Source organism: Mauremys reevesii, linkage group 8 (assembly GCF_016161935.1).
Source record: "Mauremys reevesii isolate NIE-2019 linkage group 8, ASM1616193v1, whole genome shotgun sequence".
NCBI lineage: Eukaryota > Metazoa > Chordata > Testudines > Geoemydidae > Mauremys > Mauremys reevesii.
In genome coordinates this window covers 91952055-91977638 of record NC_052630.1, presented here as the reverse complement: position 1 = coordinate 91977638, position 25584 = coordinate 91952055, and the positions used below count along the sequence as shown (strand labels likewise).

The following is a 25584-nucleotide window of genomic DNA, read 5'->3' as shown; positions in this document are numbered from 1 at the left end:
AATAGAGTAATTTTGCTTCTGTCTGATTTGCTACCAAAAACGTTTAGCAGAACTAGTAAGCAGACTTGTAACCACAAAAAAGAGATTGGCCTTCTGAAAATATACTACAAGAGTTTTTAACTCTACAAGGATCTTGGAAGTGAATGGCTATATCTTCTGGGGCTAATTGGTAATACTTATGTACTCAAAATATAAAGTAAAGACAACTGTTCTGATAGCTAATGATCTTTGGGTACTGTATTAGCATAATTAAAACACAGTTAATTAATATGACTGTGGAAACAATGACAAATATTAATAGATTCATAGATTCCAAGGCCAGAAGGGACTATTGTGATCATCTAGTCTGACTTCCTGTATAACACAGGCGATAGAACTTCCTCAAATAATTCCTAGAGCAGATCTTTAAGAAAAACATCCAATCTTGATTTAACAATTGTCAGTGATGGAGAATCCAGGGAGGGTTAGACTAGATGACCCTTGTAGTCTCTGCTAACCCTGGTAGAGTCTATGAATCTACCAGGACCCTTGTAATGGCTAATTGCCCTCACTGTCAAAACAACAAGAAGGGGTTCTTCAAATATGTCAGACAAAAAAGAAAGATCAAGGATGGTGTGGGTCCACTGTTCAACAGAGAAGGTGAGCTGGTAACGGAAGATGATAGGAAGGCAGAGCTGCTTAATGCCTACTTTGCTTCAGTTTCTGCCAAAAAGAACATGTGATCGGGCAACTAGCGAAGTTACCATAGACAATAAAGAGGAAGAGATGCAGATCAGGATAAGTACAGAATACATCAGATCTTCTGATCAATTTGAATGAATTCAAATCAGCAGAGTCAGATGTTATTCACCTAAGGGTACTGAAGGAATTAGCTGAAGAAATTTCTGAGCTACTGGCAATAATATTTGCAAACTCACGGATGAGAGGAGAGGTCCCAGAAGACTGAAGAAGGGCTAATGTAGTGTCCATCTTTAAAAAAAGGAGAAAAGGAGGAGCTGGAGAACTATAGACCAGTCAGCCTGACTTTGATACCCGGGAAGCTACTAGATCAGTGTATAAAACATTTAGTTTGCGAATACCTGGAGGATGATGGGGTAATCACTAGCAACAAGCATGGATTTACCAAGAACAAATCATGCCAAACCAGCATCAGATACTGAGGTAAAATAATTTCTCTTCTTCTCCTCGAGATTCCTGTTTATGCATCCCAGGATCACATTAGCTTTTTTGGCCACAGAGTCACGCTGGGAACTCACGTTCAGCTGATTATCCACCACAACAGCCAAACCTTTTTTGAGTCACTGCTCCCCAGAATAGCGTCTCCCATCTTGTAAGGATGGTCTACATTCTTTGTTCCTAGATGTATACATTTACTTTTAGCAGTGTTAAAACGCATATAGTTTGCTTTTGTCCAGTTTACCAGGTGATCCAGATCACTCTGAATCAGTGACCTGTCTCTTCATTATTTACCACTCTCCTAATTTTGTGTCATCTGCAAACTTTATCAGTGATGATTTTCTTTTAACGACGTTAAATAGCATAGGGCCAAGAACCGATCCCTGCAGGACCTCACTGGAAATACATCCACTTGATGACCCCCCATTTACAATTACATTTTGAGACCTATCAGTTTGCCAGTTTTTAATCCATTTAGTGTGTGCCATATTAATTTTATATCATTCTAGTTTTATAATCAAAATGACACGTGGTATCAAGTCAAATGCCTTACAGAGGTCTAAGTTTATTATATCAACAGTGTTACCTTTATCGACCAAACTTGTAATCTCATCAAAAAAAAGATACCAAGTTAGTTTGACAGGAACTATTTTCCATAAACCCATGTTGATTAGCATAAATTAATCTCCTTTAATTTTTTCTTAATCAAGTCTTGTATCAGCTGCTCCATTATCTTCCTCAAATCAATGTCAGGCTGACAGGCCTATAATTATGCGAGTCATCCTGTTTATCCTTTTTAAAAATTGGCACAACATTAGCTTTTTTCAAGTCTTCTGGAACTTCCTCAGTGCTCCAAGACTTATTGAAAATCAATATTAATGGTCCAGTGAGCTCCTCAACCAGCTCTTTTAAAACTCTTGGATGCATGTTATCGAGACCTGCTGATTTAAAAATGTCTAACTTTAGTAGCTTCTGTTTAACATCCTCCAGAGATACTAGTGGAATGGAAAGAGTATTATATCACCATATGATGAGACTACAAATACAGAACAGAAATACTGATTGAAAACTTCTGCCTTTTCTGCATTATTATTGTTAATTCTACCATTTGCATCTAATAATGGACCAATGCCATTCTCTTTGTTTCTAATATATTTTAAAAACTCCTTATTGTCCTGCTCGCCATAAGTTTTGCCTTGTATCCCTTTTCTTTCCTTAGCGATTTTCTACAATTACTAACTTCTGATTACGATCAACTTTCCCTTTCTTCAATTTGTTGTTTTATATTTTACAGCTGTCTTCACTTCCGCTCTAAACCAGGTTGTTTTTTTAAATCAGCACAGCCTTCTTCCTCCATTGTGGGATTGTGGCTTTTTAGGCATCGAATAGGGTGTTCTGAAATGATTCCCAAGCATCATACAATTTTTTTTCCGATTAAATCCTCTCTCCTAGCTGATCAGGCTCATAACTGTTTTCAGCTTTGTGAAATTGGTCCTATTAAAGCACCAAGTATAGAAATTACCAGTCTGGATTGTATTCTGCATGCACATCTTAAATGTTATCAAGTCATGATCACTCATACCTAAGCTATCATTAAGCTTTAGTTCTGTGATTAGTTCCTGTCAAACTAACCAGGTCTAATAAAGAATTCCCCCATGTCGGCTGCAACACTTTTAGAGTTAAGAAATATCTATAATGTTTAGAAATTCCACGGATGTTTTAGTAATTACAGCATGAGACTTCCAAAATATGTCACTCAAATTCAAGTCCCCTATGTTCACACAGTTTTCCCCCCTATACATTATAGATAAGTGAATTAGGAGGTGGTCATCCTATTCCCTAGTGTGATCTGATGGTTGGTAGCAGACACCAACTAATACCCCATCTTGTACATGATCTGTTCGGGAATTGATCCATAAGCAGTCAAGATCATTTTCTTCCGAGTTATCTGTGACTTAGAAACAGGTAATGCGATTTCTGACATACAGTGCCACTCCCCTTCCCCTTTTGCCTACTCGATCCTTCCTAAATGGGTGATAATAATTGATTTGAACTTTCTATTCATGCAAATAATCCCACCAGGTTTCAGAAATACCAACTAGATCAAATTTATGCTAGTAAATGAGCAATTCCAGGTCCTCTTGTTGTTACCCAGGCTCCTAGCGTTGCTCTTAGCACAGGCAATTCAAGAATTTCTTCTCTTCATGTCCTAAGGCTTCGTGATTTCATTCTGAGCATCTCAATTTTATACCGAGTGCTCACATCTTCTCTCTTTTTTACCCTTCCCTTTTGTTATTAGTTTAACACTCTCCTGAATACTCTAGTCTGCCTGTCCCCAAGGAGATTAGTCCCTGTTCTACTAAGGTGGAGGCCATCCAAACTATACAGCCCTACTCCCCACAAAAGGTGGACCAATCTTCCACAAAACCAAAACCCTACACCACTTACCTAGCCAGCAGATACATGAAAGAAAGCACAGGAGTAGACTTAATTCACTGTACTTCTATTAGGGTGGATAAAAACCCATGATTTTTTTTTAAATAAAAAAATCAGATGTGTTTTGATTCAAATTGGATTTTTTGATAAAATGTTTTTTGAGGACAAAACCTATCTAAAAATAGTTTTAATTAAGATACATTATAGCTCAAAGATATCTCATCATGGAATAGGGATTATAAATTCTAATTTTAGAGTATGAGACAATATATTCATGCAATGTTTAAGAAAAGTTTTGTAAATGAGTTCCAGTAGTTCATGGATTAGGGACCCAATCTTATCGGGTTCCAGGGGCTTCTGTATAGATTATTTAGATTAATCTTTCTATCTACCCAATGGGATTCAGTGCTCAGGCTAGAAGATACTATCAGAGATGCTTAGTTTTGCAGTTCTCAAACTGTGGATTTGTGTCTCCAGAGATAACATGTTTGTTAACAGCAAAAATGTTTTTAAATAAATAAATAAATAAATATACAGACATGAGAAATAACAGACCTCAACCCTACTGTCCCTCTGCAAATTTGTGTAGACAATCAATCCCTTACCTCCATCTAAAAGTGCAAAAGTTCAATGAATAGAAGATTGTTGGGGGCGGAATAGATCTGGACAAGAAGTAGTCTGTAGATAAATGTGAGAAGGGAGGGACAGGCAGTAGAAACAAAAGTGAAACTGTTTGAGCAGCATATTCCAGAAGTCTTGAGGTCTTTCTGAGGGTAGCCTTCATTGATTTGAGATCTACCATACCATTCTCTCACTAGAAGGGAAAACCTATAATGGCAGCAGGCTGTAAAAGAGACCCAGTTTGGGTCTCATCTATCTCTGAGTTGTTAGTTGTTATAACCTTAATAAATATTCTTCACAAGAATGCACTTTTATGTAGAAATCCACAATTAAATTGAGTCTTCCTGACTAGTGATTTAAATCAAATCCACCCTGACTTCTATATCACCTTTGATCAGAGGATACCAAAGCACCTTTCAAATATTCATAAAGACTCAAAACCCCACAAGAGAAGCACGTACTACACCCATTTTACTGACAGGCAAACTGACATATAGAAAAGGTTAAATTACTTGCCAAGCTCAGTGGTAGAACTGGGAATACAGCTCCTCTATTCTAACCACTAGATTACACTGCCTTCCAGATTATTAAAACATGATTTCTTTTATAACATTCTCAGGTAATATGCAGCAACTCCAAAATATATGCTCCCTTTAATTCAGAAAAATAGTACACACTGTCACTTTAAATGAAAACTGGGAGTTGGAGAGAGAGAATGGGCAAAATTTCATTGTGGGCAAAAGTTGGTCTAATTCCAGGAAGGAATGGAGTTGCCCCCATACATGCTAGTGGTTCTATATTGAACAAAGAAAAGAAAAGCCTTCTACAGAATGGTCATCATAATTACCTCAAAAGCTTACATTTATGTGATAAGAGCCCTAAAATGTTGGATTTCACCATAAAGTTCAAAACTTCTTAAGAGAAAAAAGAAATCAGACATACCAGATGAGACATAAATTGCTAAATCAAGACCCTGATTTAACCAATAACAAGAAATTTTTTGCAATAAGTAAAAGAGAATGTTCAACTAACCATTTGATAGACCATTTCCGAGCTTTTGTACATTATGACTCGTGGGAGATGAAAATGCACTGATTTGGCATGTTCCTGTTGTTGGTGAATATGAGCTTAAATTTTTCTTTCTGGTCTTCAAAGGTGTTGCTTCATGTGGCTAAACAAAGATTAAAAAAAGAATAAATAAATGTTGGTTCATAGGGAGATCCTTCCATACCCCTTATGTAACCCTGACAATTCCAATCCCTCCCTCCAATTTCCATTCTCAGTGCTTCATAATTACAGCCTCCACACTTCCTGTTACGGAGGACTACACATTGCTCCCAGAACCAGTCAGCATACAGTGTCTTAAAATGGCCCAATTTTCTAATGTTTAATCAAGCAGTATAGGCCAAGTTGTAACCGTATTTTCAAAGAGATTCCCAATTTTGAGTGTCCCCGTTTACAAACATCCCCAAATGTACACGCAAACAGCACTTAAACATGCAAATTAAGCTGTTAGATGTCAACCTCTCAGCTTTCATACACACGTCCAACTTGCGAGGTACCTAGAGATATAGTTGCCTAAACTGAGTGCCAAGTCCTCTTTCGAGCAGGTAGTCTAAAAGTTAATCCTATTGGGGAAAATAAGTTAATTTGATGTTACTATGGCATGCACTTTCCTTTCTCACCAGGATTCGTTATGGTTCAAAATCATGGTCAGAATTTTTAGGTTTTTTATTCCACTAAAGATTTAGCTTATTTTTAACCATTTTTATCAAGTGTTTGATTTCCTAAAAACAAAAGAAAAAAGTCAGTGTTAAGACAACAGAGGTCAATTAAAACCAAAATTAAGTCTCTAGTTTAAAGTAATGTGATTACTAACCTAAAGGTAGTTGTGTACCAAACTAGTGTTCAATATTTTTGCAAGTGTTAGAAGAAAACACATTGACTGGAAGTCACTGGTACAGTAGAATCTCAGAGTTACAAACAGCCTGGGAATGGAGGTTCTACTGTATACATTTTGCTTCCTGGATCAGATGTTAAACTGTAACTCTGAAAAAAATTGAGCTACACTGCATTATCACTACACAAGAAATTAGGAATGTGCCCGTACATCGAGGACCTAAGTTCTGATGATGATTTGCATCCTACTAAGGAAGAAATAGCAGCTTCAAGTAACATCAGTAATGACTAGGTCAAAAAGGAAACACACAAAGGCACCATCAAACTCAAAACAACACTAAAAAGAAAGTCTCCCACTTCACTGAAGCCAGGATTTCACTCTTATATCCATAGGAGTGATATAAAGCCCCCAGACACTTTCAAATGGTATAATGACCACCAGTTTTTACCTCTGACTGAATTTTAAGTATTAAGCAACATGTGTAACAGTCAGCACACAATCATATATTGACAACTTCAAAGTAAAATAAGTAACCAGCTGACCCAGTAATTGAACAAGGGGCCATAAGAATGAAACACTGAACCAACTGGAAGGCCAGCTTCAAGATTTGCATAATAATATTTCCCTTCTATCCAGCAGCTTTCATGCCAAAGGACCTCAAGTCACCAGGCAAGATATCTCTACTATACACATTGCTGACATAAAAGATGGAAATGGACTGGTGCACAACAGGTGCTGGAATAGTGAAGAGAAAGGGACATTTTGGCTAAGGCCATTTTTCCCCCATAGATATTTTACTGAAAAGTTTCTCATATTAAATTTTTAAGCCATTAAAAATACCTTATGTAGGTATTTCACAACTTTTTCCTCTCCTTGGAAACAAGAGCTTTCAGAAAGAACCCTTCACAGAAAGGCAGAATAAAAACCAAAAGTACTTTTTGTCATTTTTGTTATTTTAATTGTTAAATTTAGTTTAGAAAGTTAACTTTGTTAATCCACACTTTCACAAATAAAAAACAGCTCACAAAACAGGAAGCAGGCTTCTCTCGTCACTACAATGTACTGTACACCACAAAACTCAATATCTATCATCTGTGTTTTTTCTGTGCATTACTCAGAATATTTCTTCAATTTCACACATTAGTTTACAGCAACTTTACTAATTGTGTTTATAATCTCTTCAATTAAGCACCATACATTAATGATAGAAAAAATAATTACAGGGCTATATGACTATTACACAGTTTTGACACCATGGATAAAATATAAAATCACAGTCCTCGCCATTTGTGCTCATTAATGATCCTCTGATACTTTACGTAGTGTACAAGCTGATTTCAACTTGATTATCTGTATTTTGCTTACCTAAATTTCCCTGCAGTTTCAAATGAATATAGTATTCCTTACTTTTAATCCTGAATGTTGTTCAATGTTGCTGTGCACAAATGTTCTTCTGGCGAAAGAACCACACCTCACCCTGACTCCTTGAAACAAAGAGCCAGAGCAGCATAAAGGGCTCCAGAGATACGTTTACACTGCACCTGGGTGTGAACCTCCCAGCCAAGGCAGACAGACTCGTGCTAGCATGCTAAAAACAGCAGTATGGACATTGTGGCTCCAGCAGAGACTCGAGCTAGTCACCCAAGCTCAAACCCACCCAATCCCCTAGACTTGAGCTCAGGTGGCTACTTTGAGTCTCCACCAGAGCTTCAATGTCCACATGACTATTTTTAGCACGCTAGCTCAAGCCCCTCAAGTCGGTCTACCAGGGCTGTGAGTCTCACTCCCAGCTGCAGTGTAGACATACCCTGAAAGCCCATGACCCAGCCAAGGGAGAATTCCCCAGTGCAGGAACGTCCTGCATGCACTGGCATAGGAGCTGTACCGGGGCAAGGCTGGGAGCAGGAGGGTTGTTTTGGGGGCAGGGCTGCTATACAAAAGTCTAAGGAGAAAGTGCTAAGTCTAAGTTATGCATGGGGCCTCTTCAGCCCTCAAGTAGCCCAAGATCAGGAGGGCACAAAGGTGGCTTTAAGACACTTTTGCTGCTCCCTGCCTCTCACGTGTGGGAATTCAGTGCTGCTACTTTTAGAGAAGCGGATACATTTCAGCAGTGGGTAGAATAACATGTACTATCAACTAGTTAATATTTATTTATTTACACGATTTTAAATGTTTTTCAGACAAGGATACTTTCTTATGGGGAGCATCCTTGTTGTCACAAGTCTACAGAGACAATAACCATGAAAAAAGGAGGATGGGTGTGTACCAAAATGCCTAATGGTCAATTATGTAGCAACCTGCCCATAGGAGAAGTTTCTTCCTAACTCCAGGCAATCAGTGGTTGGTTTATGACAGACACATATGGGTTTATGTCCCTATATTTTCCTCTGTGTAGCTTTTTTATGAATATTCTCATTATGCATATTAATGTCTATTTATTTCTAAGTCCTTTGCCCGCAGCTGTTGGTGAGGTTATGAGTTCCACAGGATAATTATGTGCGGGATAAGAAAAAAAAATCCTTTTCCGTTTTAAATATGCCGCCTTTCAATTTCATTGACTGTCCTCTTGCTCTTGTGTTATAGGAAAGGATAAATAAGAATGCTCAATTTACCTTCCCAATAACATTCTATCCTGTCCCCTCTTCTTCATCTTCTTAAATTAGACAGTCCCAATCTTTCAATCTATCTTTATAGGAAAGCCTTTCCATGCCTCTCATCATTTTACTATCTGGATATGGACTCCTCCTCTTTCTGCAATTCCTTTTTTAACAGGGTGACTAGAAATGGACATAATTTCAGATGATGGAACATTGTTCTATAGAATAGCCTCATATTTTAATTAGTGCTTTCTATCTCAGTCCTTATGCATTCTAACATTTAGTTTGCCTTTTTTTTTTTTTTTGACTGCCTTTGAAGACTGAGCTGAAGTTTTCACTGAACTACCCACAGTGATACACAGGGTTTTTTTCTGAGCAGTTACTGTTAGTTTATAATACAGCAATTTTTATGAGTTGATCTAATTCATTCTTCCAGTTTGCATTATCTTGTATATATTAACAATGAATTTTGATTTGGTGCTCATTCATCTAGCTTTCCTATATACCTTTGAATTACTCAATTTTCTCCATTGTTTTGAGTAGCCTAAATAATTTTGTATCATATGCAAATTTAATAATTGTATATCATCTTTGCATCCTTTTTTCCAGTTCATTAATATTTTAAACAACCCCTATCCTAGTAGGAAACCTTGGGCTACTCTACTGCTAACCTTTTGCCACATTAAGATGAACTGAGCCCATTACTGCCAGTAAAGACAGTTTTTCAGAGAAATATTAGTTACAAAACGCTATCAATGGGTACATCAGGCATCTAACCTACATCCACTGTTTTGCAATATGGAGATCCTGTGCATCCCCACTGAAGCCTCAGGGGCCCTCTCTGTTTAACCTTGAATGCCTGACATTGCAGCCACCATATTTCTGGACATGAAGGAAGCCTCCTTTGAGTATCTACCTGGGAAGAGAGTTAACTGCAGCACACAACCTCTGTGGCAATCAGGATAATATCTCTGGCAATCAGAGTTTCTCTTCAGGGAAAGAGAGTCCAGATCTGTTGCACAGCTGGGCAAATTCTTATGATGTCATATCAATGTTACACAGTTTTAACCACTCATTCCTGACTTTTTATATACAAAAGCAGAGGTCACATCAGGTGAGGGCATAGTGGGAGACGTTTGGCATTTTGTGGCCATGGAGATGATTCTGGGAGACAAAGAAGAAGCAGCAGTATGGGATGCGGATGCACTCTATGCAAGAGGAGAGGTGCCATATAAATGAAAACTTTATTGCATAGTCATGTTACAGTTGATAGCCCCCCAATATATAAACGACTTCAAGTGAATATTTTAACCCATTATATTCTGAGAAGCTGATGTAAACAAAGGCTTTTATTATAGTCATTTTGCTGCAGAAGGACAGTCTAGTCTGAAATGCAATTCTTCTCTGTTAAAACACTTTTGTTCCCATTTCAGAAAAATAACAGCTTTAGGGTAGAAAAAAAACTGTGTTTAATTTCAGGCTGGACCACTCATCCACAAAAATGCTACTCCGACCCAAGAAACAGATGCAAAATTACAGTCACAGCTGCATTCTGCACAGAACAAGTTGGGTAATGGTACACTAAACTGCTAATTAAATTGCTAATGATTTTTTTTAGTGCCACTGCGGTATTTTGCCACCTTTATTTAAATAAAAAAGTATCCAGCAAATTTTTAAAATTGCAAGTTTCTATTTTGCTAAATACCAATGAGACTTCTAAATATGTATCACATATAAACAAATCTCTCTAAAATGACATAGCCATGTGGAGATTTACCGGAGGCTCATTTACTGACCAGCTATTTTTTCTAATATACTTTTCCACTAATTTTCCTTCCCTTTAAGGCTACCATCCTCATGAACTCCTCCGTGTTAGTGTTTGTAGCAACACCCCCTGTTGGTACGGGTAGATAATAAACCGACATATGTCATGACATGCTGGCACTGGGACTATACAATGACTGCATTTACAAAAAATAATAGCAACAGTACAATTTTATTTTTATTGTGATAACTGTGGTGAAATTTATTGCAGCGTTAGTATTTTATTGTTTCATTATGCCAGATTAGCTGAGGGATGTAATTATATCCTTGACATAAAAATGCTTTTAATGTTTTCATTTCAATTTTGCAGCTTATAATATGAAGATTATAGCATTATCATAATTCCATATTGTTACATGTACAATTAGATGGCAGAACATTTGCTTCCACAATTATGGAGCTAATTTCTAATAAATGCTTTCAACAAGGCTCCTAATTCATTCAGCTCTTGGACAAGTAGTGAAGGTAACCAAAAATATGCCTATTTCTCCAGTTATAGCCAATTTCTTCATGCAGATAAATACTTTACTTATTGACAGGAAATGTATACAAAAAACAATAATTTCATGCCAAAGATTTTTTGTAATCACTTCTTCTCCTTAGTGAGACTTTTGTAGAATGTCAACCAATCTGCTATAACATAACCCTAATGAAATGCTGTGTATTTATGTAAATTCCATATAATTTCAATCACAAAACTGAATACAGTACTTACGTTTTCTTTTGCAAGGGTCTCCAACTTCAGTGCTCTCTTAACTCTGCAAGCAAAAGACAGACAAGTTTTACACTCCTTCAAATACAAAATGTCTAGTAATAAGATCCATTATCTGTGGTTTTAAAAGAATTATATTTTCCTAGTTATGAATGTATTAAATCTTCTATGCATTAAATGCTACTTTAGGGAAAGTAATTTCAGATACAGCAAATTTATTAACTAATTCAAAGAACATGTGACAAATAGGGTTTTTTTTAGAAGCTGGAACACAAGTGTTTGTACTAAAAAACATCCACCTCTTCAGTATTTACCAGTTCAAACCAAGATTATATATTAAAAACAGGTATTAATCTCTTTCAAACAAAATACCAATAATTATAATAACTGTACACAAGTGCACTCCAACTTACATACCTTCTGGGTAGATGTTATAATTATTTTGCCATTAGTAGAAATAATGTATTAAGTATTTAAACATGGATACAGCAAGGTGAAAAAGGTAGTTCTCCCCATCATTTTAGCTCTTAACATGATTCAATGCTGCCAGACTATGACTTAACTGGGGAACAGATGCTCTATGTCTTTACAAGTCCCCAAACCATAAGAAACTATTTTCTAGTCTTCTTCACTATACTGATTCAGGAACATGCCAATCTCTCTCTGCAAAATTTGCTCTGCTGAACTGGATGCCCAGCTGTTAATGACAACACTAGGAAAGGAAAGCTGAATATTTATAATTCTTATATCATACAGCTGTCTTCTAAAGAGCAGTCATCAAAATTTTATTGAATGCAGGCTAAATACTCAAAGGAAAGAAAGGTCAACATAAATTAAGACTATTTTACCCAGAGACAACTGCAACTTAAGTACCTTCTTAAATCTTAAACAATAGCTTAAAGCATTATATAAAGTAACTAGAAAATTATAAAAATATTTATAAAGTCATTCTATAAGAACTTTACTCATTCATTTCGGATTAAATAAGCTTTGGAAAATGCACTTTACTTCAAAATGTAACTGCACAGATTTCACCTTGGAAAAGATTGTTTTGACTCATTAGCAAGTAAGATGACCTCATTTAAAGTATACTGTTGTTTAGAGTGTGGCACTATTTCTGAGTTTCAAATGTGAAGGCATCCAAAAAATGAATTAAAAATGCATCTTTGAAATATTATTGTATGAGATAACACTGGTTTACAATTATCTGTATTTTTAAAATATAATAGAAAAATACTATATTAAAAAAAAGCCAAACATGTAAGATTTACATTTTCTATATTAAAAAAAACAACAAATTTTTGCCAAGAGACAGTCAAAGGTGTAACAGTTTGATGGAATTCTTTACAACGTGTGTGGGTTTTTTTGTTTTTGTTTTAATATAGTGACCCATATTGCTTAAGGAATGCAGACTCCATTATATCTTCCACCCCAGTGGCAGCAGAAAAACATTATATACATTAATACATTCTCTCGGTTAGGGTGCTCTGGGGGCCAATGTATTTGCATGTTATACTAAGGCATTCCTTCCAGCCCTACATTTCTGATTCTATGTTATGATGGAAGTTTTTATGATGGACTTCAAAAGGAGCTGGAAGCCAAAGTACAGCAGAATCTGGACCTGAGGTAGCTTTATGATGAGGACAAATGAAAAATTACATGGAAATCCTAAATTATAGGGATTTGGGAAATTTCTCAGAGAAAAAGTTGTGGAATGGTCAGCCCCGTGTTATTTAAAATCTGTCAGATATTGTGTAAAGCAAGAGTTCTAGTCAGCACAAATTTGCCTCTGTTGGCCTGTGGAACCTCTATAAGCCCCTTGAGCTATGCAGCTTTAGAGGCAGATTCTCAGGTAAGTACTTCTACATCACAAGGGGCTGCGTAATGCCTTCTGTGATCATCTAAGCCAGTGGTTCCCAAACTTTAACAATCTGGGAACCCCTTTCACTAGAATGTCAAGTCTCGCGAACCCCCTCCTAAAATTGAATATTTCCAGGGATTTTCTCCTTTACCTGAGTATAAATTATAAAAGCAGTGATCTTGGAAATATAAAAATTGTTTTTATGACATGCTTATTACACACTATTTATTATTATTTATCATTACAGTATTTTATTACATTATGAAAACGGCAACACTCATCCAAAATCTCACTTTTGTAGCTTGTATCACTTTGAATAAACCTGTTAAACACAAGGCTCGTATGTTTCATCAAGGAGCAGCAGATGTGAAACAGCATGAAGTATTTAAGAAGACAACTCAAAGAGTTCCTCCTACACAAGCATTACAACAAAGCTTAAATTTGTTCTTCATAATAATTTAAAAAACAATATTAGCTGCCTATTTAATTTAAAAAACAGCAAAAAATATCCACCTCCCTTTCCATTTCTTATAAGGAGTCTTGAAGTTTAAATCTCCTCAGTGTGATAGATATGCTTGCTTTGATCTGCTTAGCTCTTGTCAGTCCAGGGGCTCCAGGCTGCTGGCTCTGTGCTGCCCAGGGTTCCTAGTGACAGCTCTGTCCACCATTAGGGATTTTTTTCCCCAAGAACCCCCTGTAACATTTCATGAACCCCAGTTTGGGAACCACTGATCTAAGCCTTGCTCTTTCCAGTGAAAGCATTAGATTCTATCCCACCTGACAGTATCCCCTCTGATGCCCTAATGAGGGGCAGGCAAATTACTAATCAACTATAATTCAGTCAGGATCATGTAAGACTGGGGTCTTAAAGTCCAAACCACTGTCCTTGGCTAAAAGCTCTGAAACAAAGTTCATTTAGGAAATTAAAAAGGAGCCCCACTGGGCCACAGGTATCTCCCTCCCTCCCATGTACATTCAAAAAGATGCCTATGGGGGAGAGGAGAGAAAGCTCAACACAATCTAAACCGTGGAATTGAGAACCCCACACTACTTTACGATATAGAGGGCAGTAGCATCACCTGTTAGTTCCCACTCTCTTCCTCCCATGGCTGGACACAGTTACTACAGCACCAGGACAGTAGTAAATGTCAGTCTGCACAAGTAGGGAAGAGGAAGGAAAAACCAAACACATGAAGCTACAGTGTACAAGAGCTCATTTACCTGAGTCCCCTACCCTCAAGTTGATCCAAAATCTTCAGGGACAGAGTTCATTTTGTTTTCTTAATTGTGCACAGTAGACGGTGTTGAATGTTTATGTAAGTATATGCATACTGGTAATTGGTACTTTACACATAATACACCTCTACCCCACTATAACACGGTGGTGGGGAGCCAAAAATCCTTACCGCGTTATAGCCGAAACCCTGTTATATCGGGGTAGGGGCGGCAGGGCTCCGGCAGTGATTTAAAGAGCTCCGGGCTCCAGCCGCTGCAGGGAGCCCCAGGCCCTTTAAATCGCCGTTGGAGCCCCACTGCCACAGACCTGGGGTAGCAGCAGCAGGGCTCCAGCGGTGGTTTAAAGGGCTCAGGGCTCCCCGCAGCAGCTGGAGCCCCAGGCCCTTTAAATCGCCAGCGAGCCCTGCTGCGGCAGCCCCGGGGTAGCGGCGGCGGGCCTCCAGCGGTGATTTAAAGGGCCCTGGGCTCCCTACAGCAGCCGAAACCCCGGGCCCTTTAAATCACCGGTGAGCCCTGCTGCCACGGCCCTGGGGTAGCAGTGGCAGGGCTCCAGCAGAATTTAAAGGGCCTGGGGCTCCCCACAGCAGCCAGAGCCCCAGACCTTTTAAAGTGCCGCCGGAGCCCCGCTGCTACCATGCTATACGCGAACCCATGTTATAGCGGGGTAGAGGTGTATTTACCAATCTAAAAAAAAGTTATAACTATAGTTTGTTATAACATATTGGAAAATCCCTTTAGGCCAGATTGAGAGTCTTTTGCTAACACTGGTGAGCATTTACTTACAAAAGTACTCCTATTTACTTCAGTGAAACAATTCATGTGAGTAACTGCTCATCAGCGAGAGTATGGGTTTCACCATCTAGCCCTTGGTAAGGAAGTGAGATTTTAGTCTCCTGGTACACTAAGATTTTTTTTAAACTTTGCATGTATTTAAGCAAATTATAAAAGAAATAAATTGAAGATGAGTGGGGAAAGGTATTTGCATGAGGTGGTAAAAAATGAAGAAGTATATGGCTGTATTTCTTAATGGAAAATTTATTCTGAGGAAATCACAATGCATTTTTGGGTGTTATATAGACTCCACTGACACACACTTTCAACCTTACTATTTTCTAACTCTCTTTATAGAAAGACATTGAGTTTCACAAAAACCTGGTATGGTAGGTAATTAGTACTGCAGGGAACTAAGTATAAAGAGGTCACACATGAGGTCACTGATTGAATCATAAGCCTCAAGACCCACTATATCAGTGGTTCTCAACTTTTTATCATTGTGGGCTACATATGCGGCCCACAATGTGTTACCTGGGCCTCAGGGGAGCAGCCTGGACGCCGACCATGGATCCCCGCAATGCAGGGCTGGGCAGCTGCCTGACCCCAAACCCAGAGCTTGTGGGGCCAGGCTACTGCCCGGACGCAACCGTGCCGGGCAGTCGGGAACTCCGCAGGCCAGCCTTTAGCACACAGCTGAGGTGGGCCGCAGCTAATTAGGTCGTGCTAATTAGGCCGTGGGTTGAGAACCACTGCACTAAACCATAATCCTATTCAAAGTAATGACAGCATGAAGACTTTAATAAGGAAGTTATATTTTTAATTTGAATACACCTCTCTCATTGTTAGTGGAAATATAAAAACATACACTCAAAAAAGAATCCTTTATTTAGTTTCCACCCTGAATACCAGTGTGAAAACAGCATTTAAACTGAGGAAATCTGTATTTCATCTTTTTTGTACAAACGTGGGTTATAAAATTTTCACCCCAATGCATTCTGATGTAACAGTAAGACACCCCTACTAAAATAGCCTTGCCTTAAAAAAAATTGCCTTTGGGTTAACATTATATACACAACTGATATTTGTAGGAAAACATTAGTCAAATAAAAATTCAGAGATTCCTGTTTGTTGTGACAGAATTGTTTAACTATGTTTTATATCTACTCCACATTGACACAAAATATCCCACACACTTTCCAAGTAAGGCAGTGGTTCTCAAACTTTTGTACTGGTGACCCTTTTCACATAGCATACCTCTGAGTGCGACACCCCCCCCCCCCCCCGTATAAATTAAAAACATTTTTTATATATTAAACACCATATAAATGCTGGATGCAAAGCGGGGTTTGGGGTAGAGGCTGACAGCTCGCGGCCCCCCAGGTAATAACCTCACAACCCCCTGAGGGGTCCTGACACCCGGTTTGAGAACCCCTGAAGTAAGAGATTTTCTCTGGTGTTCTGAATCATAATCTCCTTTTCCACCCCTGCTACTATGCAGTGAGATGTGGGCTGGTAGCAGTCCTCATGGCTGAATTTTGGTGGCACTCTATGTAGAAACACTTAACATTTTCAAATTGGGGTAGCTTAACTTTAAGCACTTAAATAGTAACCTACTTCTCCAAGGCGCTGAGAACTCACTTAACTGCTGGGGGTGCTACAGGGAATGACAGCCTATTTAAGTGCCGAACTTTAAGGCACCCAAATCTGAAAGTGTCTTCACACACACTGGCATCTGTGAGGGGCTCAGCGACTCTAGGGGAACCCTCCCCACAAAGGGGCAGCTTATTTAGCTGGTAACTTTAAGCAGCCAAGTTTGAACGTTTTGGCCACAGCCTGTACAGCCCTTTCCAAGCTGACGGGCGGATGGAAGGGAGTTAAGGCTCGATTTCAAGTCAGCGTCCTTGTCTCCCAGCTTCCGCCCCCTCACCCCAGACCCTGTCCCCAGCTCTTGTCCCCTCCCGCCCTCAGCGCCTGCCCCCCAGCTCTTGTCCCCTCGCCCCCAGACCCTGTCCCCAGCTCTTGTCCCCTCCCTCCCTCAGCGCCTGCCCCCCAGCTCTTGTCCCCTCCCACCCTCAGCGCCTGCCCCCCAGCTCTTGTTCCCTTGCCCCCAGACCCTGTCCCCAGCTCTTGTTCCCTCACCCCCAGACCCTGTCCCCAGCTCTTGTCCCCTCCCTCAGCGCCTGCCCCCCGGCTCTTGTCCTCGCCCCCAGACCCTGTCCCCAGCTCGTGTCCCCTCCCGCCCTCAGCGCCTGCCCCCCCCAGCTCTGCCCGGTTGCCCCCACCACCTGCCCCCTTCTCACCACCAAGGCCCCCGCGCCGGCTGCCCTGCCCCCGTGCCCGCTACCTACGGCATGATGGCAGCGCTGGGAGCCGCTCCGGGGACTTCTCGGTTCCCGCCCGCCGTGTCCCACCCAAACCCCACCGGTTGGAAACACCATCCAGAGGAGGCGGCCGGTTCCGTTCAGGCCGGGAGCGGCCCGTACCCGACGCACTGAGGCGGAGGGCGCACGGCGGCGGGCCCGGGCCGCGGCAGGGGCCGAAAAAAGGAGCCTCCCAGGTCAGCCCAGGAGGGGTCACTCCATCCCCCCCTTCTGCTCTCTGCCCCTTCCCATGCGCGGCCTCTGTGGGATCCCCCGGCCCTTCGCGCTCCCGTTTAGGGGCTGGGCATGTTCGTTTACAAAGGAAATCGGGAGACGGGAGCAAAATCCCCTCAGCTGGAAAGAGACCGCGTCCGCCACTGCCCCTGGGCAACAGCCTCAGTACCCCAGTGCTGCTAGGGCAGGGATTCCCAGGGGAGGTTATTACAGGGGGGGGATCACGATCTGTCAGCCTCCACCCTAAGCCCCGCTTTGCCGCCAGCGTGTATAATGGTGTTAAACAGACAAAACAGTGTTTTTGTTTTTATTTAGGAGGGGGGTCGCACTCAGAGGCTTGCTATGTGAAAGGGGTCACACCCCCAGTACAAAAGTTTGGGAACCACTGTGCTAGTGGTTTAGAGCTCGCCAGTGAAACCAGGTGGTGGGATGTAATCTGGAGGATTAAATTGCCCTAAACTAGGTTTGAAATCTCACCGAAACACACAGAATCAGGATTCTGTGAGCAGAAGGGGAGATGTTTAGGAAGTGGCTTAAAATAATGTCCTAAGAGCGAGAGCTTCATGCTGCCCAATGAGTGAGACCTGGGAGGTTTACCTTTCCTGTGACGAAATGGTAGAAACTAGAATTTTGATCACAGAACTCATCATAGAAATGTAGAGTTGGAAAGGGCTTGGCGAGGTCATCTAGCCCTGAGGCAGGAAAAAGTAAACCTAGACCATCCCTGATAGGTGCTTGTCCAACCTGTTTTTAAAAACCTCCAGGGATGGGGATGCCACAACCTCCCTTGGAAGCCTATTCCAATGCTTAACTACCCTTGTAATTAGGGTGACCAGATGAGATGAAGAAAATATTGGGACACATGAGGGGTGGGGGTCCGCCGGCAGAGCAAAAAAAAAAGCCGAGTGCTGCTGGGGGAGCAAAAAAAACCAAAAAACGGTGCTGCTGGCGGAGCGAAAGATTGGGACAAATTGCGTTCTGACCAAAGATCGGGATGCGGGACAACCACCCAAATATTTTATCGGGACGTCTGGTTGCCCTACTTGTAATTAGAAAGTTTATCCTAATATCCAACCTAAATCTCGCTTGCTGCAGATTAAACTGATTACTTCTTGTCCAACCTTTGGTGGACCCAGAGGACAGTTGATCACCATCCTCTTTGTAATAGCCATCCTCTTTGTAAAGGCTGTTACCAGCTCCCACCTCAGTCTTCTTTTCTCAAGAATCTTGGGGAGAACTGTTAGGTCATCTAGTCCCTCTCCTTTCCTCCGATGCACAGTTGTTCCTTACTGTATATATATGTTAGTGCTTCATCATCTGTCCAGTTGAGATTTTAATGACCCAAGCCGTGGAGCTTCCACCAGTTCCCTTGGAAAACTATTGCACACTAGACTTCAAATAACATTGGCAGCACCACCTGCTGCACAAATAATAAATCGGTTGGTAATGAGTGGGCTGAGGGGCATAAACAACAGTTCATATTTTATAAAGCTAGTTACTGGAAAATTAACATTTATTCTCCTTTTCCTCCTTGACTTTAACCCACTTCCATTTTGTGAGTGTAACACTGGTGCTTAATTATAGTGACACCCGTTTGCAGTACCAGACTGCATCACTGTGTCCCTGTGGGGTCCTTCTAATGCCAGTGTAATATGAAAGTGTCAGGCAGGCGGTCTGTGTATTATAAATAGGGTACTTCATCCATGATAAGCGATTATTATCTTTCTTTCCCAAGTGGAAAAGACCCATATAACTCAGGAAAGTGTGAGTGATTTAGCCCTCCTGAGTAAGAATCCAATGAGTCCTGAAGGGGACCCTACCTATGCCGTTATCTTGTTGTTGAACTTGAGATATTCAATTTATTATACGGGAATATATTTTCAGAAGTCAACGCTGGGTAAAATAATGTTAGAGGCTGTTAGGCCAACAGTACAGCACAATTTAGTGTCCCTCTGTGATGGCCTTCTAAAAACCTTAATCACCTTTGGTAAAGAAGAAAACCACTGTTAAAGTTCACTGCCGTTTATGAGCAAAAGGTGTTATTGTCTTGAATTATTTCAATTATTGAAAAAAAAATCTGGATTTTCCCCCACTCTGTTTTGTGCAGTTTTGTGGTGGTATTGTTATAGTTTAAGGTCCTAAATGCTGCAGATGCTTGTACCATGCTTAATTTTAAGCATCCAAATCGTTCCATTGATTTGAATGGATATGCTTAACTTTACATGTTTGAAGGATAGATGTGTACAATTTTGACAGTTTTTCCACTGTTAGACATGCTTTTAAGAAAATTATAGCTAGAAAAAAATTCTTCTGAATATGGGCTTTAAACCAGAGAAATTACTTTATTAACTTAATTTTTTTTTACCTTGAATAGAAAAAAGATTTTTTCCAGTAGATTTTCCCTGCTGAAACAGTATGGAACTGATCAGCCTAATGGTTTCTAAATCTGCTGGATTTTCAGATTTGGGAGGATGAGTAAAACCCAGCAATAAAAGCAACAAAGTATAATCTTTCAATGCACAGTTACTCTTACTAAATATGTCTCCAGATACAGCCAGTCTCTAGTAATAAGAAGCTTGCAAAAAAGCCAGCATATATGCCATACATGAGGACTTTTAGCACGTACATTTAATTACAGCACTTACCTTATCACTTTAGAGACTAATAAATGTATTTGGGCATAAGGTTTCACGGGCTAAAACCAAAGTGCAACAAGGACTCCTCGTTGTTTTTGCTGATACAGACTAACATGGCTACCACTCTAAAACCTGTCTTATCACTGTTCTCCTTTTCCAGTGTCTCCCGACCTTTCCAAATACATGTTACACCTACATGTTGCATTTTGTGTTAAATCTGTTAGCTTTTTGAGTCTAAGACTCTGTCTTACTCTGTTTGTACGGCACCTAACGTAATTGTGGGGGTTCATCCCTGGTTGAGGCCTCTTGATGTTACCCTTACACCTGTGCGGTGTCACTCAGGTCAGTCAGACTCTGGGCATAAAGACTCTGCCCTGATCACTTTGTATGACCTCTGTATCTCTGTGGCTAAAGTTCTGATCAGCTCCAAAAACTCAAGTATCAGGGAGTAGCCATGTTAGTTTGTATCCACAAAAACAACAAGGAGTCCGGTGGCACCTTAAAGACTAACAGATTTATTTGGGCATAAGCTTTCGTGGGTAAAAAACCTCACTTCTTCAGATGCATGGAGTGAAAATTACAGATGTAGGCATTATATGAAGAGAAGTGGAGAACCAGTGTTGACAGGACCAATTCAATCAAGGTGGATGTAGTCCACTCCCAATAATAGATGAGGAGGTGTCAATTCCAGGAGAGGCAAAGCTACTTTTGTAATGAGCCAACCACTCCCAGTCCCTATTCAAGCCCAAATTAATGATGTTAAATTTGCAAATGAATTTTAGTTCTGCTGTTTCTCTTTGAAGTCTGTTATTGAAGTTTTTTTGTTAAGTATAGCTACTTTTAAATCTGTTATAGATTGTCCAGGGAGATTGAAATGTTCTCCTACTGGTTTTTGTATGTTACCATTTCTGATGTCCAATTTGTGTCTATTTATTCTTTTACATAAGCGAGGACTGGCCTGCCTCCCAAGGTCTGTGAGAGTGAGGGATCATTTTCCAGGATAGGTTGTAGATCATTGATGATGCGCTGGAGAGGTTTTAGCTGGGGTCTGTACGTGATGGCCAGTGGTGTTCTGTTATTTTCCTTGTTGGGCCTGTCCTGTAGTAGGTGATTTCTGGGCACCTGTCTCGCTCTGTCAATCTGTTTCGTCACTTCCCCAGGTAGGTAGTGTAGTTTTAAGAATGCTTGATAAAGATCTTGTAGGTGTTTGTCTCTCTCTGAGGGATTGGAGCAAATTCAGTTGTATCTTAGGGCTTGGCTGTAGACAATGGATCATGTGATGTGGCCTGGATGGAAGCTGGAGGCATGTAGGTAAGTATAACAGTCAGATTGATAGAGCGAGATGGGTACCCAGAAATCACCTACTACAGGACAGGCCCAACAAGGAAAATAACAGAATAACCACTGGCCATCACGTAAAGCCCCCAGCTAAAACCTCTCCAGCACATTATCAACGATCTACAACCTATCCTAGAAAACGATCCCTCACTCTCACAGACCTTGGGAGGCAGGCTAGTCCTCGCTTACAGACAGCCCCCAAACCTGAAGCAAATATTTGCCAGCAACTACACACCACACCACAGAAACACTAACCCAGGAATCAATCCCTGTAGCAAACCTCGTTGCCTACTCTGCCCCATATTTACTCCAGCGACACCATCAGAGGACCCAACCACCTCAGCCGCACCATCAAGGGCTCATTCACCTGCACGTCTACTAATGTTATATATGCCATCATGTGCCAGCAATGCCCCTCTGCCATGTATATTGGCCAAACGGACAGTCCCTTCGTAAAAGAATAAATGGACACAAATTGAGCATCAGGAATGGTAACATACAGAAGCCAGTTGGAGAACACTTCAGTCTCCCTGGACATTCTATAACAGATTTAAAAGTAGCTATACTTGAACAAAAAAACTTCAGAAACAGACTTCAAAAAGAAACAGCAGAATTAAAATTCATTTGCAAATTTAACACCATTAATTTGGGCTTGAATAGGGACTGGGGGTGGCTGGCTCATTACAAAAGCAGCTTTGCCTCTCCTGGAATTGACACCTCCTCATCTATTATTGGGAGTGGACTACATCCACCCTGATCGAATTGGCCCTGTCAACATTGGTTCTCCACTTGTGAGGTAACTCCCTTCTCTTCGTGTGTCATTATATAATGCCTGCATCTGTAATTTTCACTCCATGCATCTGAAGAAGTGAGGTTTTTTACCCATGAAAGCTGATGCCCAAATAAATCTGTTAGTCTTTAAGATGCCACTGGACTCCTTGTTGTTTTTCTGAAAACTCAGACTCCCAAAATTCTGTTTTTCCTCAGGTCACAAGTATTAGGGCACTTATCTGTTTCTGAATAGTTGAGCAAATATTCCATGCTGGAGCTCTATATCAGTCTATCTCTGGGGAAATGGTGCCTGTTTCTTTACGTTTTAAGCAGTCATTTACAGAGTGGTGAAAAAACACATTCCACACACTTTCCACTTCCACTAGGGTGTGTCCACATCAGCATCTTTCCCCTAAAGTATTCTATCATTACTACTACCGGCTAAGTTCAACCAGTAGCACTAATAATGAGAGTGCCAGTGTGGACGAGGTGGCTGCTGGCCTGCCAGGTTTTTTTTTTTTACCACTGTTCTGAATAACTCTGCCCACAGCAAGCCTAGACAACAGTGGTTAAAACACCAGCAGACACTAGTAGCTTGTCCATACAAGTGCTCCCACTATTGCTATTCGCAGGTGAGTTGAGCCAGTGATAGCAACAGTAGGACATTTTAGGAAAAAAGTATAGTGTAGACAATCCCTAGAGGCTTAATTCTAATTTTGGGTAAGGATGCATCACCTCATATGGTATCTTGGAAAATTTGCTACTGTGTTTGCATTCAGTGTAGATAAATAAATAATAATGAGTAATACTTAGCACTTACATAGTTTAAATTCATGGATCTCAAAGCACTTTACAAAGGCAGTTAAGAAGCATTATCCCCATTTTACAGCAGAGAAACAGATTCAAAGAGAGTTTAATTGAATCTGTGTGAGGGGACAGAACAGAGACAGACTTACGCACTATGAAAGCAAAAGCAAAAGACTTTAAATATGTTTGTATTATTCACAGAATGGCCAGCAGTCCTGGAAGTAATGCATCCCACTCCCATGAGAAAACCATACTCTCAGAAAGTTCTCAAGCAAAGAAATCGCAGTATTCTGAAGAGGAGACCTTTTACATGAACTGCAGAGCAGCCTACCTAGCTGTTTTTAAAAGCAGCTTAGAAAATATTAAATCAAAAGAACAACTCTGTTTAGGTAATGAGTAGGAGATAATTTTCTTTACTTGAATTTTGTGTGTGAAGATTACAGTAGTTGATTTTCAAACCAACAGACAGCATTTCACTGGTGGAAATACCCCAGCGCATAATGGAGCTTGGTCACAATAGCTTCTTTTAAGGATTCAGGCAGTTCTTGGTGGGGTTTGGGTTTTCAAGCATTAGTGGCTGTTTCTATAAAGACACTTCCAAAGTTTATACCTATTATAAAATATATCATAGTTTTTCAAATAGTTTACAGAAAGTACTTTATCTCAATATTTTTCATTTTCCTCAAATTCTTAATCTATGTTACTAGGTATTGGATGGTTTGTTGAAGTGAGAACGATATACAGAGCCTTTCACCTCTAAACCACCACTCTGAATGAGCAAAAGTCAATACCACCTATCAGCTATTGGGGGGCCTAAGTGAGTTATTTAACAGCGGCACATTTGATGGTGGCATTGTTGCCTACTTGAGGTGGGCCTGGATACTGCTTTGTGGTGGTGACATTTTGCAATAAAGTGTTTTCCTCTCTCCGACAAGTGATAAATTACAATGAGTTATTCTCAGTTCAGTTTCTAGTGGACAAGTGTCCCTAGCACAGAAAATCACCATGGCAACTGGCATTAATTGGCACAGTGGTTTGCAGTCTCATCAGAAAAGTTGTTAATGAGAGATGGACCTACCCTTTCACCCGGAGTCATGGTCCCCCAGATCAGGGTTGAGAAACACTGACTATGTGGTATGTGAAAATCTTTCCCTGCCTATGCTGAATGTGTTTTGTGCATAAATGGATGACTTCAGCGTTTCATAAGAACTACGTACATTATTTTTTTAAAAATATAAATGTACCTTAAGTTAAAGCACTTCTCAATTTCCTAAATTTCAAGACAGATGTTTTATTCTTTTATCAGTATTATTTTGGGCTGTTGATTAATCGCAGTTAACTCATGCGATTACTTCAAAAAAATTAAATGCAATTAAAAAAATTAATCGTGATTAATATCAATTGAAATTTATTAAATATTTTGGATGTTTTTCTACATTTTCATATATATTTTATTCTGTGTTGTAATTGAAATCAAAGTGTATACTATTTTTTATTACAAATATTTGCACTGTAAAAATAACAAACAAAAGAAATAGTATTTTTCAACTAACCTCATGCAAGTACTGTAGTGCAATCTTTGTTGTGAAAGTGCAACTTACAAATATAGCATTTTTTTGTTATATAACTGCACTCAAAAACAAAACAATGTAAAACTTCAGAGCCTACAAGTCCACTCAGTCCTATTTCTTGTTCAGACAGTCACTAAGACAAAGAAGTTTGTTGACAGTTACAGGAGATAATGCTGCCATCTTCTTATTTACAGTGTCACCAGAAAGTGAGAACAGGCATTTGTAGCCTACTGTTGTAGCCAACCTCGCAAGATATTTACGTGCCAGATGTGCTAAAGATTCATATGTCCTTTCATGTTTCAACCACCATTCCAGGGGACATATACTGTTTCTTTTGTTTATCATTTTTACAGGTCTCACTTTCAGGTGACATTGTAAACAAGAAGCAGGCAGCATTATCTCCTGCAAATGTAAACAAACTTGTTTGTCTGAGTGATTGGCTGAACAAGAAGTAGGACTGAGTGGACTTGCAGGCTCTAAAATTTTACATTGTTTTATTTTTGAATGCAGGTCTTTTTTATATAATTCTACATTTGTAAGTTCAACTTTCACGATAAAGAGATTGCACTACAGTACTTGTATTAGGTAAACTGAAAAATACTATTTCTTTTGGTTTTTGACAGTGCAAATACTTATAATCAAAAATTAAATATAAAGTGAGCACAGTACACTTTGTATTCTGTGTTGTAATTGAAATCAATACATTTGAAAATGTAGAAAGCATCCAAAA

At 39.9% G+C, this 25584-nt stretch overlaps 2 protein-coding genes across 3 annotated transcripts in view; one reads left to right on the top strand and one right to left on the bottom strand.

The window, feature by feature from the left end:
- LOC120370665 (integrin subunit beta 3 binding protein) overlaps positions 1 to 17576 on the bottom strand; it is a 52891-nt gene extending 35315 nt beyond the window's left edge. Inside the window, 3 exon segments of the mRNA XM_039485710.1 lie at positions 5266 to 5404; positions 11270 to 11312; positions 17486 to 17576. Of these exon segments, the coding sequence (XP_039341644.1) occupies positions 5266 to 5404; positions 11270 to 11312; positions 17486 to 17490 (187 nt within the window). The 5' untranslated portion in view covers positions 17491 to 17576.
- EFCAB7 (EF-hand calcium binding domain 7) overlaps positions 17563 to 25584 on the top strand; it is a 44973-nt gene continuing 36951 nt past the window's right edge. The window contains exons 1-2 of one of the 2 annotated variants that reach the window (XM_039485707.1): positions 17563 to 17694; positions 23485 to 23672. In XM_039485707.1, the coding sequence (XP_039341641.1) occupies positions 23486 to 23672 (187 nt within the window). In that variant the 5' untranslated portion in view covers positions 17563 to 17694; position 23485. The remainder of the gene's footprint in view (positions 17695 to 23484; positions 23673 to 25584) is intronic. The other variant, XM_039485708.1, reaches the window with a different exon arrangement.